Here is a 19063-nt window from a genome sequence, read left to right on the forward strand (position 1 = left end):
ATGAGAAATGTATGAAAAGAGAAAATATAAACAAAAGGTCTTCTCAGAACATATTAGGGGAGAGAGAGATTAATAGGCATATTATAATGTAGCACGTAGGTTAGCATCAGGAAATGCAAAGGAAAACCCCAAAATACATTTTATAAAACAGTAAAGCTCAAAAGCATTAAGTGTTCCAGAGCTCTATCCAGCCTGTGTTGCAGCATACCAAGTTTGCCTATAATGTTTAGAAGTTTTGCAAATAGTAAGAGTACATAAGTCAGACTCAATGCAATTCAGAGTTAACTGTACTGAGTGTTAAAGGTGTCACCTTACATGAGATTGCAGTGTGCAGTGTCTTTAGCCAGAACAGAAAAAGGATGCACGTTCTCTGTCTTTTTTAATACAAAGCTGTCCAATCTACAAGACAGTCACCCCTGTCAAAATAAAAACACAGACACATGTTTTGACTGTATACTTACAGCTCTACCGAGTCTGTGGGCAGACATCCACAGGCTGCGGAAAACATAAAATTGGAAGAATTTGCCGAAAGAGAGAGAGAGAGTTTCAGTGATATTGCTTTATGAAAAGCAAACTGGGCCTTAAAACATAGCTGCACAGTTGACATCATCTCACAGATGACCAATCCGTAATGATCTGTAGATGGTACTGAATGGGCATGAGTGGGTTATAAGCTACATGCAGGGATTTCTTGGCCCATTACAGAGTGCCAGGTATCCCATGGGTAGTGTAACAGTTGTTTTGTGCATAGAGTCTGTTACACAAACATGGCTGGCTGTGTGTCATTCTGCAGCTGTACTTATAACCTCAATTACCACGCACATCTGCAGTAACTGTGACCTGCTTTGCTTTACGCTTTATGCGGAGTTCCATATCTCACTGCATTTCAAGCACTGTGTTTACTGGTGGGTACATAGGATGCACACATTTCCCCTAGATGTACATAAACTGCATGTTGTTATACACAACATTTTGTTCGTGTATCCTGCACATACTATCTCAATCCAGGCAAGACCCATCTTACAGCTCTCATGCATGGTAGGCCATGTTGGTAAATCCCCCTGTTCAGGTGTAATGTAGTACCACGATTAAATAGATTAATTCCTCATAATCTGTAAACTGGGGTATTTTAAATACTATGTATGCGAAGTCTCTCGGTTAGGAACCTGTCCCTCTAGCATGTTCTGTTGATTGTGGTAATGAGGTTGAGGTCCCTGAAGTGTGTGGCATGGAGGGATTGTGATTTCTTTAGGTATAGCATGTCTAATAGCTCTGGGTCTGACGTGACTTTCTAGGTCAACCAGAGATCACTTCTAAGTACGCGGAAAGAGACAGAGTATAGCTGGAGTTTTTTGAATCTGTCCGTATAGGGCATGTGTCTAAGGCCTAAGATCCTCTTAATGAGGTATTTTTGTGACCTTTCCAGTTGTTGTAGGTGTCTAGTGAGGTACATACCAAATGAGAGGTGTTATATTCTATAATAGGTCTAATGAGGGACAAGTAGAGAGGGATTATGACCTCTTTCTTCCTGGATGGGAAACCTTTTGTAATGAGATGTGCCACATAGAAGGACTTTCTGACTACAGTGGCATTGTGGTTATCAAAGGAGAGGTTGCTGTCAACCTGTGTCCCCAGGTCTTTTATCACACCTTCAGTGTTTAGTGGACTACCACCTCTGTGGTAGTTCATGGGCACCGAATTTTTCCCAAAGGGAATGACAATTCACTTTTTGGCATTGAGCTTAAGTGAGACTTGACCACTGTACATCCTGCTGTGCACTGAACAGTATTGATGACAGCGAGCAACAGTCACACAGTCTGGAGTATATATTAATCCAGTAGTATATCCAGTGCTGTAATATCCTATAAAAACTTTGACAACTTTTTGGTAACATTGCTTATTGTTTGATTATGAGGGGAACCACTTCTGATAATGGCATGTAGGTCCTACGTAAAGGAAGCAGCTAAACAATTAGTCGTCCTGAAGCCTAGTCCTCAGTACTTGCATGTTTTATATTCTACCATAATATATAGGGTTATATTTTGGTGAGAGGTATTTTATTTAGGCTTTATTTAGCTTTACTGCAGTTGCTGCTTGCTGTCCTTGTGCTGCCAGTTGTCACCGTTTCTTGGCACTTCTGCTTATGGATAAGTTGTAGTGTGTGTACAGTAAACCTTATTAAGGATATCACCAGACCTTTGGAACTTGAAGCTATGTGCATTTATTTTAGTTTGTCTATCTACACTCGCATTTATTTGGTTATTTATTAGCATTTATTGACCAGAAAAGTGTGACTGGGCCATGACAGGCCCCTTTTCAGCAGACCCCAAGGAGAAAAGCTCCACAGTTAATAATTGTATAAGTTGTCATACAATACAGTGCAGTACAGCAAATGTTAACCGTCAATTGCAAGATATAAAAATTGAAATATACTGTTAAGAATGATCCAAGTAGTGTAATCAGGTAACACTTGTGTAATCTCTTGAAAAGTAGTTTTGGTTTTGCTGTCTTTAAACCACCATCCTGTTATCTGAACTGTACCAGCACGTATACATTCAGTTATGTATTCTGAATTCTGAAGAACAATTAATACTTGGACTGTCTTTAGGGAAATGTTTTAGATATCCATCTTCAGTGTCTTCCTTTCTTGTTTTCTTAATCCTCATATCCACAAATTTCATAGGCTTTTGATATCAAATAAAATGTAACTAACATGCTATGATTTAAGATTCTTACTTCTCACTTTCTACATATGTACTTCCTCACTGTGCTGCAGTCTGTTTGAGCATTAAGATCCCCTGTAGTTTCTCCACACAATGTTTAGTGCTTACCAGGTTGTGTAGTCAATAGCTGACTACATTTCACTGCCATTGTTATTTTGTTTATTCTTATGTACTGTTTGTCTACAATAACTTTGTTGCTTGTGTTCACTGTTATGTGCATTGTTTTCTGTTTGTTTGTGTTACCTAACATTGTGTTATGCTGCAACTCATATGAGGTATTTTGTCCAGCCCTCAGGTCACCCCTGGAAATTACTACAACTCGATATGTTGTTTGTAGTCACAAAGTCCATAATGAAATAAACTATAGATACAGAAATATCTAAAATGGTGGATGGCTAGGTAGACAGTTTTATGCAAGTTGTTCATATTGTCAGTATATTTAAGGCTATTTGTTTATGAACCAGATCTTTAATTTCCACATCCTCTGTACCTGTACACTTGATCCCTTCTGATAGTCTGTTGCACAGTGTAGTGACACGAAGTAGCATCCTTTTGGTGGATGGCAGAACAACCATGCTCAGGGGAACAAACATCCCTGTTTTCCCACTAGTATGTTTGATATTTCAGCATCATCTTAATGGATGTGCAAAAATATGCAAAGTTTTCAAGTCTGTGCTAAGATTTTTCCTTAATGTCTGCAATATGCAGGTTTTTAAATACACTGCTTCATTGTGTTGTGCTGAGACTGGTATCAGTAATCCTTTAAAGTGTAATTAATTGTATCACCACAGGACGTGCTTTGACATGACTCATGCATTTATTTTATCATTTTTGTCATAATTTAATTCTGTTTATTTACAAGTTTTTGTCACACACTGATCTTCTGTGGGGTGATGCATTGTGTGGCTGAAACAGTTGTTGCTTTATGTTTGTTTATTTTGTGCTGTTTTATGTTTGTTTATTTTTTATCATTATTCATACCATTTCTGTTTTGTTTTCATGTGTTTGTTTATCCATACCTTTTTGTTTCTGTTTATTTTATGTAGCACTGTACCGATGGCTTGAAGCTGACCTACATGGTAGGAGTCACAGTACCACGAACCAAGCCTCAGGTAAAGAAAATAGGTTGTGGTAATCATCTCTGTCCTGTATTTCTTTACTGCGTTACCTTTATTTTCTCTAGAAGTTATTCATTTTATAAAATGGAAATGACTAGCTAACCACATAGCTCATTTCTCTAATATGTCTATGTGTTTTGAGTGTTGTTTTACCGGAATGTTTTCTTTTTAGCTTGTGGGTATAATTTCATGTATTAGAAGTTGTCTGTTTTTATCATTCAAACAGTGTTTTATACAACTGTAACAGGTAGGGCTATGATAGCACAGTAGATGTGTATATTCTTGTATTTGAATTTAATTTTTTTCACACCTCTTCATTCATGCAGTATATTTTCAGTTTCTGTTGGGCTTGTTTCAATTTGAGAACTGCTGGATGAAATGCAGGCTTTGTGAATAATGACCATGGAGCTTTTCCATTCTTCCCTTTTTTTAAGGGAAGTGCACAGCCCACAGTTCCTGCTAAACCAAAATCCTTCTATTTCGAACTATACGGCTTTGCTTCTTTGCCTGCTTATGAAAATGCATCTACTGTGATTTTGGGTTTACCTATGTTTTGACCAAGATACCCTCCGTAGAGTTACACTTAATTTTTTTTCTTTTCAATGAGAAGCATAACGAAAATGTTAAAAAAAAAGTATTAAAAAAAAAAGAAAAAAAAATGTTTGTAGGTAGACCAACCCTTTGCATTTCCCAACTCCGTTATAAATGTATACCAACTCCACTGTTGCACAACAGTGAAGAAAAGTAAAAACAACAAAAAAAAAATGTAGTATACCACTAGCTTGCAGTATAAAAGTCAATGCACTTTCTTTAAACTGTGATGAAATTAAATTGCGACAAAAACTCTGAAATTAATTATAATCATCAGAATGTAGTATAATCTTGTTTTTTGTTGAGTTTTTCCAAGTAGCTACCACCTTTGTCTTAAAGAATTACTTCCTGATGTCACACACACAAAATTCTACTCTTATTTACGTAATGTGTGTCTTTGAGAAATGTGAAGGCTTCTGTTGCATATCCCTGTCTATTATCTCTTCTCCAGTTTATGCATGTTGAGGTTCTTCAATCTCTGCTGGGGATGACATTTTGTTCTGGTTCTATTCTTTTTATCCTCTTGATCTGCCTCAGCCTTGTCTTATAACTTACAGAACACCCCTCCCCCCAGTATCCGTGACATCATTCTTTGAGACCTCACTGATGTCCTGCAGGATGGTTCATAAGATTTATACTAGACATTTTATTTATTCATCCTTTGTTGATTGTGTTAGTTCCACAGGGCTATTAGCCTCTTTTCAGGGGGAGACCCAAGGTAGTCCTTGTATTACTAGGGGAAATTTGGCAGCGGTGGTGCAGCGGTAGGGTTGTTGCCTCACAGCAAGAGGTTCTCCCGTTCGATTCTCGGCTGGAGTGCAGGGAGTGCCTTCTGTGTGGAGTCTGCATGTCCTCCGGGACATGCGTAAATGGGCGTGCCTTAGCTGAAGGTTGGACGTCGAGCTGGCACCTCAGTGTTCGTGAAAATCTACTGCCAATCATTAGGGGACCGGAGTTCCACTGTGGCGACCTCTAACCGGGAAAAGCTGAAAGACAAACAACAACAACATTGGGGAACTTCCCCATCTCTTTTTAAGAGGTGCTTTGGGATCTTTTATATCTACCTGACTTAAGCAGATGGGTACCTCTGTTTAATGTCTCATCTGAAGGACTACACACTTAGGAGTGTAGCGCTCTTTTATGCTGCAGTGTCAGCAATACATCTCTCTAGTCTGGGAACAGAACCTGCAGCCTTCTGCATCAGAGGCGATTGTCTTACCTCCTATTGCATCACTAACACTGTTGTGGTATGTAGACTTTTAGTACCTAGCCAGTGCCTTTCCCACTTATTTCATCTCATTTCTGTAATAGCCCATGTGGGCATCCCTGGGGTAAATTGACTGATTTTAATCCACTTGATAGTATTCGCTTTAAAAATAATTAAGCACTACTTTATTTGACTTGGAGTGAAAATTCTTCCTGTAGGTAGGGGATCTTTTGGAAGCAAAATCTAACCTACCAATACATTCTGTTAATACTCTGATGTAGGTTTAGGTCATTGAAGTGGGTGTTATTGGTATGCTAGATTTTTGAATACATGTGATATCAGGACTGATCAGTTGGTACCCTCCAAGCCACACTACAGTTGCTATGTAATAGTCTGTAGGTGAGCAAAACACAAGAATAGAGCTTGTGTGTCCCCTCTGTGTAGTTTAAACAGCTCATCCCTGATCATTTTTTTTCTGAAGAATCTTTGAGGTCCCTAACTATAGATGTGTGGCAGCCAAAGGGGAGTTTATTGTCCATGAATATGCCAAGGTCTGTAACGTCAGTGTTAACTTTGGGACCGTGTCCTCTGTGTGGTAGGTGCAGGGTGTATATACTTCCAAAAGACTGAGATACCATTTTTTTTTGCATTTAGCTTTAGTCCATGGCTTTGACACCAGGAAATAGTATGAGCTAGTGTGTCTTGTAGGATATAAGGAGCTACCACAGAGTCAATGACCACATTATGTTTGCAGTCTCCCACAAACTTTTTAAGATGAGATTCATGATGTCTGCTTGGACATCAGCAAAGTAAGTGCTGAAAACGAGTAAACACAGTGTGAAACCTTGCTGGACACTATTTGTAACCAACCTTTAAGGAGAATTTAACTGTATGAGTTTTGTCTATGAACCAGTTCTCCAGTGGATTATGTAGGATTCAATGTTTTATTGGATGAGCTTATTGGTATTATTTATTTATTTATTTTATTTTATTTAAGTTTGATGATCAGGGAAGTTCACTGGGCCATGAAGAGCCCGTTTTCAGTGAAGGTCTGGGGAGAAAAGCTCCACAATAATTGCAAGTTACATTTCACATGTTACAAAAGGACATAGTTCATACAGCTAGTTAAACATTTACAGATAAGCTCCATGATATTTGCCATTGGCTTGTCACAATGTTACAAAAATGAAAATACATAATTCAATACAGAAATTTCAACATTTACATAAAGTGAATATTTTTGTTATAAACTCAATTGTAGGTTTAACATTTCAAAATGTATAGCTACTAGCCATTAGTAGGTTAGGAAAATGTTATGCATGGAGAGGGTAGTAGTATGTTTGAGATTGGAGAGTATAGTACGATAGATATTAGAGAGAAAATTAGTTTTTGGTAGGGGAGGGATTGTTTTGGGTGGGATGAAGTAATAGTAGAGGTACATTACATAAATGAGGGCTAGTATCATAGGCCTGAAAGGCCTTAACCAGGTGCAGGTATGCAGTGGGTGCCATCTGTCCATTATCCAATGCTTTAGTACTTTCTCAAAGAACTCCACCAGGTTTAGTAGACAGGGCCTACCTTTCTTGAAGTCAGACTGGTATGGGTCAAAGATTTGTCGGCTACCTGTTTGTTTAATTATTTATAAGTTCTACAATGACATGTTCACAGCACAAACAGTCCTGGTAGGACAAACTGGTCTGTAGTTCCCATTGTCAGCGATTAGGCCGCCTTTGTGGAAGGGTATCTCTGTGCCTGTTCTCTCATTGTCCAGCTCTTATGCATTGAAGAGTTTGAGACTGAGATTGAATAGGTTTATAAAAGAGTTTGCAAGACTGTGTTTGGTACTGATTAGGAGATGGCCTGGTATGTTTTCAGGACCCAAAGAGCTAGCATTTTTTGTTTTAGAAGGGGCATTTACAAGTTGCACAGAAGTAATTTCAGTCGGTGGCAGGGGCTGAGTGTTAAGGTGGGGAATGCAGGAAGGCGGGAGCAGGAAAAAAAAAATTGGAACTAAATTTGTTAGCGAGTGTGTTAGCTACTGTATGTCCATATATTCTCAGGGCTGGAATAGGTGGTGACATTTGAGACTCCCCAGACTCTGGAATAGATTGCCCATACATGTCAAGCAGAGTGCCTCTTTGGCCCTCTTCAAAAGGAACCTTGATGATTGGGTGGGAGAAAGGAAATTCACCCAGTCGCCCTGCTAGACAGGGGTCCAGGGAAGTAAATAGTGTGGGAAGAAATAGCCAGGGAATTGTTATGGCTGATAGTCTAGTACCAACCTATGAATCTATGAACATATAAGCTGTGTGTATTATTTGTGCAATTCTTAACATAATTTTAAGTGCTCTATGATGGTCTTTAGAGAAAGCAGCAGTTTTGCAAGCTTTGATCTTATACCAGAGTTGTTTGCGAGAACACTCATATAATTGGGGGGATTTGAGTTTAATACTTAGTGTGAGAAGTTCTTTTTTTCTTTTGATTTAGAGTTTGTTTATACCAGTGTTCCACCATAGGGGCTTATTCTTCCGTTTCCATTATTTTTGTGCTGGATTGCAGTAGAGGCTTTAGTACAGGAGGTGGATGTAGCAGTCAATGGTGTATGTAGCTAATATGAGGTCAAAGGAGGCCCTTTGAATTTCTTTAGTTTGTCTGAGAGTGCTAGGAGGCATACATTGGAGAGTAATCTGTGAGTGCAGTCGGTACCTAGGTGCGGTCTTAGGCTGGGTTGTCCGGGAAAAGTGATAGTATGGTGACAGGATTTGATTATGGAGGGGAAGACTTTAGGTGTGGAGCAGATTGGCACTGTTACTGATCAGCTCAAAGAGGTTGGCTCCCTTAGTAGGAGAGGATACCAGAAGGTTGATGGAACTGAAATTTAATGAAGTTAAGAAACCATTGTGCTTATTTGGTGTTTGTGGTGTATGTTCACCAGTTAGTGGATGGGTGGTTGAAGCATCCCCCCACCTCGGCAACAGCCAAGAAGATGGTGTTGGGTTCAGTAGTTAAGGGACTTTAATTTGCTGAGTTAAGTGTCATGGACAGTGAAAGACAGAGAAATGGGTTCTATAGTTAGCAGTGATACAATAATTAGAGTCAAGACAAGACTATGATGTGTAGGAGGTCATGGTAATTATCTTGCTTGATATGATACAAGGTTATGGAATGGCACTTAAATAACAGATGCATCCTCACCAGATACTCCTCCTTCCTCACTGTAGGATATGAATAAGTAATAGGCACTGAACCCATATGTAGAGGGGAGTTTTATTACACTGGAACTATGTTTCATTAGCAGTACAAATGCGTATGTGCTCAAGAGTCAGGAATGCCTCAAGTTCAGGCATTTTTGTTCAAACTTGTAGCATTGAACAGTGCCAAATTTATACAGGCCTGATTTGAATGTGGTAGGTTGGACAGTCCAGGAGATGGACTGTGCCTAAGAAAAGGGCACTATGGGGATAGACAATGTCTTTCAGTATGTGAAAACCCTGAAGTGAGAGGTATAAGCCATGTCTGGTAAAACAGATGGATCTATTGACAATCTCCGTGGAAGCTGACCCATACTGGGCCCCCTATTGAATGACATGGCATATCAAACCAGTCGTTGAAATTAGTGGTACCTGCACCTCACACTTTTTGTTGGCTATATCTCTGTGCATATTGACCAGCATCCCACAGGCGCTTGTGTTTTATAGAGTTTGGTTAATGAACCCCACAGTGAAACCAGTACTATCAAAATATCAGTGTTCTCTATAACTCACAAAATGTAATTTTTATAACAATGTTTTAATACAAAAAAAAAAAAAAAACAGTCAGTGTGTTGATAAAAATGAAGGGCAAGCCTATTTATTTTTTGTTTTATTTTAAAGTTGGTTACCTTATAACTGTGTGCAGTTTGTGCATTATATATAACTGGCATGATGAATATAGATATAAAATTATAGAAGAAGGTGAAAGGTGTGGCTATGAATAACACCTGCAACACAAAACCATGACTATTATTTCTTTTGCTGTCTTAGTGAATATGGAGGTGATCTCAAAAAGGCAGGTACAAGTATGTTTTGAGGAGGGGGGGATGGAAGACTGTGCACACAGTGCAGTTCAGCAAGCATTAATAATTGTCTACTCCACATTTTAGTCAACCCAGGTTTTATAGCCAACTTTTTTGGCATAAATGCTTTGACTTGTACACAAGTATGTTGTTGTTGTCTTTCGGCTTTTCCTGGTTAGGGGTCGCCACAGCGGAACTCCGGTCCACTAATGATTGGCAGTAGATTTTCACGAACGCTGAGGTGCCAACTCGATGTTCAACCTTCAACGAAGGAATGCTCATTTACACATGTCTTTCGAATGCCCACCCAACCACGGGGAGGACATACAGACTCCACACAGAAGGCACTCCCCGCACTCCAGCCGAGAATCGAACGGGAGAAGCTCTTGCTGTGAGGCAACAATGCTACCGCTGCACCACCACGGATACTTGTACACAAGTACGTATGTATGGTAACTCTTATGAGGAACTTGAATGAGTCTTTCCTGTCTCCTATATCTGGATTGTTTTGCAGAACACTTATAAAGTTCCTTTTGTGTCTTTTGATGCATCATCTCATGAAGACCTTACACAGTTGCTGTTACCCTGCTTTTATAGCCTGCATTCTGTCAGAGCCTTTGCATGTGTGGAGTCTCCAGAACTATACACAGTTCTTCAAATGTGCTCCCAAAAGTTGCATCAGTACAGAATCAGTAGAGTCTCCTTCTTTGCTCTTAATGCTGCTCAATGCTTACTTTGTCTTCAGGAACCCTTCCTCCAGCACACACACACAGTTTTCATTATTGTCTCCTCACACTGATTACCCAGTTTTACCATGTGGTATTTATAATAATATCTGTGTCCTTTTCCATGCTGTTAATATAGCATCAGTGTTTGTAGAGTCCCCAAAGTTTTTTGATTAACTAGATGCATTATTTTGCACTTCCTTTGCACTGTCTGTAGGCTGTTGCACATCTGACAGTCCTTTTAGATGCATTGTTCTTAGTAGTTTTGCTGCAGATGAAATGTGATCAAACTGTTCAGAAACGCACATCTTGGTTTCTAGGATCCCCAGCATTAGACATATTTACAGTTCACCTTTTAGTGCACACAGCCAAACATGCCCACATTTTTTGCCTTTTCTTTACAGATACTGCATATATTTATATGTGTGTGTGTGTGTGTGTATGTACTTATGCATGACTATATTATACATGTGTACCTTGCTTCAGGCAAGATGCAACAAATGTTAAAATCCCTGAGAAATTAGACTGCTGTTAAAATCCTGTTTAATCACCATTAGCTGTACTACTGAAACACTCTTGATGTGCAACATTCTAAACCTTTTTCGTTTAAACGCAACAACTTTAAAAAAATCAGTGCTGTACCCAAAAGGCATCTTAGATTATTCAGAACTTCAGATACATAAAGTAAGACATTGAAGGCCAGCTTAGATGTGCACTCTTTTTCTTTTTCTTTTTTTTTTTTTTTAAGGGGAGTGCTTTTGCCACCATGAAGGATAGGATTGAGTGGTGTATGACAGCTTGCACATTCTAGGGAGAGGAAAATGGCTGTCCCAATCAGACCAGTATGATGCTTTGCAGGTGGACACTTGCATGTTACTGGGGGTTAAATAATTGTGAGATGTGCTTGGTGGTTCCAGTCCAATCATGGTAGTAGCCCTAATGGACATTTATGTTGAGTATGCAGACATATGGGGAGGGTACCTGCAGTGACAAAGGTGCACATATCAACCACTGTGGTGAAGTTAGGGACAAATTAAAATGCCATTATGTTTGGGATATCAGAGAGGGTGAAAAGCAATGCTATGGCTACCTGTGTGACAGTCTACCAGCCTGCTGTCACCATCACTGGGAAATATCCAGGATGTGGAATCAAATTAGCTAGTCTAATAGGAGGAAATCTCAATGTCTGCCAGGCAAGTGAGTAAAAAGCAAATGGGTAAAAGAAAATCAGAATGCTATCAACATCATAGCAGTTTTTTTTTTTTTTATTTATTTATTTTTTTTTACAGTTAACAGCCCAGGGGATACAATTCCCAGCAACCTGAAGTTTCCTTTGTAGGAGAACCCCTCAGGGCTAACCAAACCATGAGTAGGTTGCCGCAACCTTCTTATGGATAGCAGTTCAGAGATGCATCAGACCCTGTTGTGCATAAAATCCTGTATTTATACCACTTTAGCTAATATTACTACTGAAAAGTATTTAGTTACCGTGCATAATTTCATTGAACAGACTACATGTGACTGTGCTCCTGGCTGTGGCAGATGTTGGAATGCCTGTGAGCGGGTCCCCTTCAAAACATCTAAAACCCATAACATCTAATTTCATAACACTGAGACCAGAACATCTAAAACCCATAACATTGAATTTCATAACTTCTAACAGTACAACTCACATGAAAATAACATCCCCTTCACATATAATGACACCAAACTACCAAACACACTTTTTACTACGTTTCTGCAGGGGTGCTTGATACGGTGGGGTTAGGAAATTAACTTTTTCCCACTGTAGTTCAATCTTGGAGTTGGTATATTTAATTTACGGGAGGTGTGGGGGGCACAGGGGGGCTTGCCCCCCTACAGAAACGTAGTAAAAAGTGTGTTTGGTAGTTTGGTGTCGTTATATGTGGAGAGGGTGTTATTTTCTTGTGATTTGTAGTGTTTGATATTATGAAATTCAATGTTATGGGTTTTAGATGTTTTGGGTTTTAAATGTTCTGGTCTCAGTGTTGTGAAATTAGATGTTATGGGCTTTAGATGTTTCAAAGTAGATCCCTGTGAGCATATGTGGTAGATGAAAATCACTTATAAGCACCACCTTAGCAGCTGTCACATGGATGGAACCAACTCTGTCCTTGTCAGTGGACTTGTAGGTTTGTATGAAACACCTGTGTAGATTGCAGCATCATTACCTGTCTGTATAGCAATGCATGGCACCATAGTGCTTCACCAGATTGGAGAACCTAGTGTGTAGAGCAATGCTTTCTCTCAAGAACCGTAGCAGTCTGGTGCATAGACTAGAGAAGAAGAAAACCAAAGTAGTGCGGTGCATAGACTAGAGAAGAAGAAAACCAAAGTAGTGCAATAATTTTATCTTAAAAGACTACAGTGTGAGACTCAATTACAGACCTCTGTTCATGTTCAGTAACTGTGAGGGGAGACATGATTGAAATATTGTGGTATGATAATGGGATAATAGTTCAAGAGAAGGAAAAGCTTGCAGTCAGTGGAACATAATTAAAGGTTAGAAGGTAAAGCAATGAAGTACTCCAGATACTTTAAAGGAAAACTAATAACTGCATATTCTGCTCTTAGTAAGTACAGCATCCATTGTATTTTATAGCATGAGCATGAGTTTATACTAATAAAAAAGTGCAGTTGCTATGAACCACTCAAGTTTTTATTGGAAGAGGTGAGGATTCTGGGTGTAATTATTCCCTGATGCTTAGTGTACATGTTGTATTGACACTGTATCCTGATAAGTGCAAACTGTATTAAGGTAAGGCTTCCTGCCCACCTTCTGTATCCACTGCTAGATAAGGGCAAAGATAAGAAGTTATGAACCTATGAATCTATGATGTTCTTTGTGTTTCACTGTTGCAGTCATCACATTTGGGTTATCCCTGCCAGGGTAGCCCTCGGCTGGCCCAAATACCAGAGGCTTAGTATTTCTGTGTCAGTTGCTGTAGCTTCAGGAATGACATCAGGTCTGCAGGAGTATAAAGTAAGGCAGCCAATGCCATTACATCAGTCTTTCCTGCAATGGAGCCCGAAGTAGAAGCAGTTTGTATGAGTGCCGGTCGGCTGCTAACTGAGTTTTGTCTACAAAATTGAAGTTGAAGCCCATTGGGGATCCTTTTTTCTTGCACTAACTGATGTCAGAAAAAGTTAATAATTGTCTTGCCTCTGGATACCACACTGAGACTTTCATTCTTACTGCGTCACTTGTTTAGGCCCAGACCACGACGTCCCCTGTTGTCACTTCTGTGCTTTGTTCAAAGCCAGAACTATATCATCGGGTCCTTGTTGTAGCTAGATATTTTCGATTACAGTCCTCGAATTCCGATATGTCTTTGATAAGCCATCTGACAGCAGAGCTTCCGATAAAACATAAAGATAAAGACAGAGACAGACCGCACAGGTCCAAACCTACCGATGATGCTTCCGTTAAGCTAGTTGTCACTTCTCCGGTCCTCGGTGAGGTGCTTTTGCAGCCCCTGATGCCCACTTCTGTGGATTCGCAGACCGCTACCGAGACCCTTTCACAGTCCAGTATGCCACAAAACTCTTCTTCGAATAAGGTTCCTGCGGTCTTCTTTATCTTGGATGAGTCCAGAGCCGCTGAGCAGGCACCGGCTTCCAAGGAAGACGTCTTCTTTCACAACTACCGTTCTTAGACCGAGTTTCTTAGGCCCAGGGTATGAGCCACACCCAAGAAACCGATGATCCAATCTCAGGCACCTGCATCCTTGCCTCAGTCTCAAATGCTTAAAATGGCGAAAGACCGTATCATACTGATCAGGGGAAGCCAAGCTACCCCCTCCAAAAGGAAAAGAGATCTGTCCCCTGTAGTTTTGTCTGAACAAGAGTCAGATGAGACTGATGCATCTGAATATGAAGACATGCAACCCCTCTCTACTTATGAGGATTCTGATGCAGAGGATTCTATCCCTTCAGCCTCTCCCCCAGAGTATTTTTCCTTTGGGGAAACCCTTCATACCTTAAGGGAGCATTTCCAGTGGGAGAGTCAAGACTACCCTCAGTCTAAAAAGAGATTCAGGGAATTCTTAGATCTTCCACAGTACAAACCCTTGGCCATCCCCCAAGTCCTGGATGTTGTGGAGGATGTTTTTCTGGAATCCAGCTTGACTCCTGACACCCTTCCTCCTGCACCCAGAAAACCAGACAGGTACTATAGACTCCCTGACTCACACACATTTCTTTTTAAAAATCCTACTGCTGACCCTGAGGTAATTTCTCAAGGTACTAAAGGGATTAAAGCAACCTCTGCTAAGAATCCCACCCGCTCAGATAGGGATTCCCGAGAACTAGAACGTTGGGGTAAAAACGTACACACCTCAGCTACTCTTGCTATCAGGGCACTAAATTGTCAGTTCTGTATGCTAAACTTTCAGCAACATACCCTGGAACTCCTCAAACAAAAAATTTCTTCCTTTCCTGCTTGTGCAGAATCTAAAGAGTTACAAGAGCTAATGCATTCTGCAAGTTAAGTAACTAAACACACCTTGCACTGTGGTTTTGATGCCCTAGAAGCTTCTTGTAGGGCAGCAGTCACTGGATCTGTCATTAGAAAACATGTATGGCTTAAGGAACAGCCCTTGCCAGACCATGTCAAATCTAAATTGTTGGATCCCCCCTTGCACAAAGACAACTTATTTGGCACTAAGGCAGAAGAGGTCTTAAAAAAGATGGAAGCAAAAGCAAAATCTATGCAGACTGTTAAGGATTTCTTACAGGTCCAGCCACCCAGGTTGAGCAGGCATTGACCCACCAAGCTCCCACTAAGCCAATCCAGCACAGGCCCTGGGGGACCAGACCCCCCCCAGACAACAGCCACAGGGAATGCAGAGACCTAATTAGTGGACTACCTCCACTTCAAAACCAGGGAGTTATAAGCCACCCCCTTATGGTAAGAACTCACAATGACTCACCTCCCCCACCCCCTCCCTCTGCCCACCTTCGCTTACCTCTAGGAGGAAAACTCTCCTTAAACGCAAGCACCTGGACCACCATTACCAGCGACTACTGGGTTCTCAACATAGTGTCTCAGGGATACAAATTTTCCTTCCACACCCTTCCAACCCCAAAAGGGTTCCCAGATCTACCTCCAAATCAATGGGCAGAGGCTCAAAAGCAAATCCTTTCTCTGCTTTCTATGAGGGCAGTGGAGCACATTCCTGCAGAACAGGCCAAGACTTTTACTCCAGACTTTTTCTGGTGCCCAGAAAAGAGGGCACCTGGTGCCCCATCCTCGATCTATCCATTCTAAACACCTTCCTGGTGATCCCAAAATTCAAAATGCACACCCTCCAACAGCTGCTACCCATGCTATCCAAGGATGCTTGGCTAGCCACCCTAGACCTCAGAGGCCTACCTCTACATTCCTATCAGGGAATCATGCAGAAAATATCTCTGTTTCAGGGCAGGATCTCAACACTTTTAATTCTCTGCACTTCCCTTTGGTTTATCTACTGCTCCCAGAGTTTTCACAAAATGACTGGCTCTGGCCATTGCTTTTTGCAGACAAAGGAATATCCAGATTTACCCATACTTAGACGACTGCCTTATTCAGGCAGCCAGCCAGGAAAAGCTGCTCAAGCACCTGGCCTTTGTAAAGACCGTACTAACCTCCCTAGGGTACACAATCAATGAAAAGAAATCCAAACAGTTGCCCACCCAAAGGATCATCTTCCTGGGAGCAAGCCTGGACACAGCATCCCAGATGGCATTCCTTACACCAGAAAAACAAATTTTCTTGACAGCCTACTTCTCTCAACTAGCCACCAGACCCCAGTTATCTGCAAGGAAGATCCTGCAAGCTCTGGGGTTCTTGGCATCTTGGATATTACTATTTCCATATGCTAGACTGCATATGAGGAAACTTCAGAGGTACCGAAAAAGCCTTTGGTGTCAACAGTCTCAAGACCTGGAGACTCTTATACGTATAATTCCTTGCCTCAGAAAAGATTTTCTTTGGCGGGCAACAGCCTGCTCCCACAGCAAGGGATTACCTTTTCACCACCCCCTGCCACCCAAACCTTCACCGCAGCCCCATTAGACTGTGCTTGGGATGCACACCTGGATGGCAGGTGCATACAGAGCCAATGGAGCCCGCAGCAAATCCCTCTGCACATCAACCAAAAAGAGATGATGGCTGTCCAGCACGCCTTCATAGCTTTCCAGCCCCTTCTTTCCCCAGGGGCTCTCCTGATCAAAACAGACAGCACCACTGTGATGTGGTATATCAACAAACAGGGGGGGACTCGCTCCTACCCTCTATGCAGGCTCGCCATGACCCTTTACCTCTGCCATGCAACTGCACCTATTAGCACAATTCCTACAAGGTTCTCTCAACTCTCTGGCAGACCAATTAAACAGAAATCTTCTGGACCCATTCAAGTGGTAGCTCAGCAGAAGAACTTTCACCCTAATAATTCAGAAATGGGGCACCCCAAAGGTCGACCTCTTTGCCTCCTACACCAACCATCAGCTCAGCAAATTTTGCACCAGGGAGCATCACTGCATGGCTTGGAAAGTGGATGCCCTGTCCTTCCCCTGGGTCAGTCTATCGGTCTATGCCTTTCTTCCACTACCCCTCATGCCCAGGGTACTGCTCAAAATAAAGGAGGAACAACCAAGGACAATTCTTATAGCTCCAGACTGGTCTAGCCAGCACTGGTACCCCTTGCTGCCCGGCCTGTCCCCACTGCCACCATGGCATCTTCCTCAGATTCCAAACCTCCTGACCCAGAGGGAAGGGGAATTCATGCATCCCCAATTGCAGACACTCAGTTTGGCAGCTTGGCTTATTCCCTAACCCTGGATTAATCTGCCAACCTCAGTAAACAGGTTCTAGATGTTATACGTGAGGCCAGATGCCCTAGCACTAGAAAGTCTTATTCTGACAAATGGAAAAGGTTCTGCACTTGGATCCAGGCTAAGGGAGCCAATACAGCACAGCCCTCCCTCCCTCCCATCCTGGATTACTTAGCTGACCTGCTACACAGTGGCCTCTCTTTCTCCTTTATAAAAATTCATGCCTCTGCTAGCTCTGCTCATTTCCCCACTGAGCAGCCCCTTTTCTCACACCCTTTAATCAAACAGTTCCTAAGAGGGGCTAGCAACTTGAGGCCACCCAGAAGAGCACCAACCCCAGCTTGGGACCTTAACTTTGAGTTGGAAAAGCTCACCCTGCCCCTTTCGAACCAGCTTCTTCTGCCAACCTAAAATTTCCCTCCTGGAAGACAGCTTTCCTTCTGGCCATCAGTTCAGCCAGAAGAGTCTCCGAGCTGCAAGCACTCATGGCTGTAGAACCCTTCATCATCTTCCATGCTGACAGGGTATCCCTCAGAGCTAATCCAGCCTTCATGCCCAAGGTGGTGTCCAGTGTGGCTCTCATCCAATCCATTCATTGCCCACCTTTCCTCCTAATCCCCCAGAACAAGGGGGGAAAGATCCTGCACTCTCTAGATGTGCACAGGCAGCTCAGATTCTGTCTAGACAGGACTAAATCCTTCAGAAAGTCTGATCAATTGCTGGTTATCTTTGCTACAGGGGCAGAAGGCAAAGCCATCTCCAAGCAAACCATTTCCAAATGGATAGCACACTGCATCCATTTCTGTTACAAACAACATGGAAAGCCTCCCCTCAAGGGAGTCAGGACTCACTCCACCAGAGCAGCCTCCAACTCTGCAGCTTTCCTCAGAGGAGTCCCTACCAGGGACATCCTGCAGGCTGCCACCTGGACATCTGTTCACACATTACTACCTGCCTCCATTCTCTAAATCCAGGGCAGGGTTTGTCTCTGCAGTCTTGCAGGGCATCCTGGCCAGCCCCTAGTTTCTGTGATTGCCTCCACCCATTTCCTCAGCTTTGGAAATCAACCCAAATGTGATGACTGCAACAGTGAAACATGTACAGTTGTGTACACTTGTGTAGATGTTCAAGTGTATTCTGTGTTGCATTCCTGGTTTCCCTCCCTCCTTTCCTTACAAGGCACATATTGGTATTTATTTTCTACTGGTGGGGTTCTTCCACCAGAACCTGGTTCCTACTTGGGGGCTCCTGACAGGTTAGGGCAAGAAAAACTGATGTAATGACGTTGGCTGCCTTACTTTATACTCCTGACGACCTGACGTCAGTCCTGAAATGACAGCAACCGACGCAGAAATACTAAGCCTCTGGTATTCGGGCCGGCCGACGGCTACCCTGGCAGGGATAACCCAAATGTCATGACTGCAATAGTGAATATACTCAACATCTACATTTATGGTAAGTGTACACAACTGTACTTTCTCCCCTCTCCTTGTTTTAGGACATGCAACTTAATATTAAGTCCTTGAAAGAGCAACTGTAGAAGGAGCAATGCAGTGACTGTCAAGGTGAAATCAAGATAAAAATGATTGTGCTCATGGTAACTGTAGAATATACTTGTATAAATCTGTATGATGTGCTTATTGTGAAATGAGCAATGTCAGGTAGAGTTTTCAGTCTGTGTTTCACATGATGGCAGCTGGATTCATCATAATCTTCCAAACTGCATATGAAAGTTGGAACAATGTTGTCAAGATGTCAGTCATGTGATTTGCAAAATACTTTTATCTGTACTTATGTATTATTGCAAC

At 41.7% G+C, this 19063-nt stretch overlaps 1 protein-coding gene across 4 annotated transcripts in view; it reads left to right on the top strand.

Annotated features, from left to right (window-relative positions):
* The window catches only part of LOC122815561 (DENN domain-containing protein 5B-like), a 1792502-nt gene that overhangs the window by 767680 nt on the left and 1005759 nt on the right, over positions 1–19063 (top strand). For all 4 annotated transcript variants that reach the window (XM_044088154.1, XM_044088155.1, XM_044088156.1 and 1 more), the window contains exon 2: positions 3770–3835. In XM_044088154.1, coding sequence (XP_043944089.1) covers positions 3770–3835 — 66 coding nt within the window. The remainder of the gene's footprint in view (positions 1–3769; positions 3836–19063) is intronic.

The sequence above is a fragment of the Protopterus annectens genome, chromosome 11.part0 (genome assembly GCF_019279795.1).
Source record: "Protopterus annectens isolate FY-2018-M chromosome 11.part0, PAN1.0, whole genome shotgun sequence".
Taxonomy (NCBI): domain Eukaryota; kingdom Metazoa; phylum Chordata; order Ceratodontiformes; family Protopteridae; genus Protopterus; species Protopterus annectens.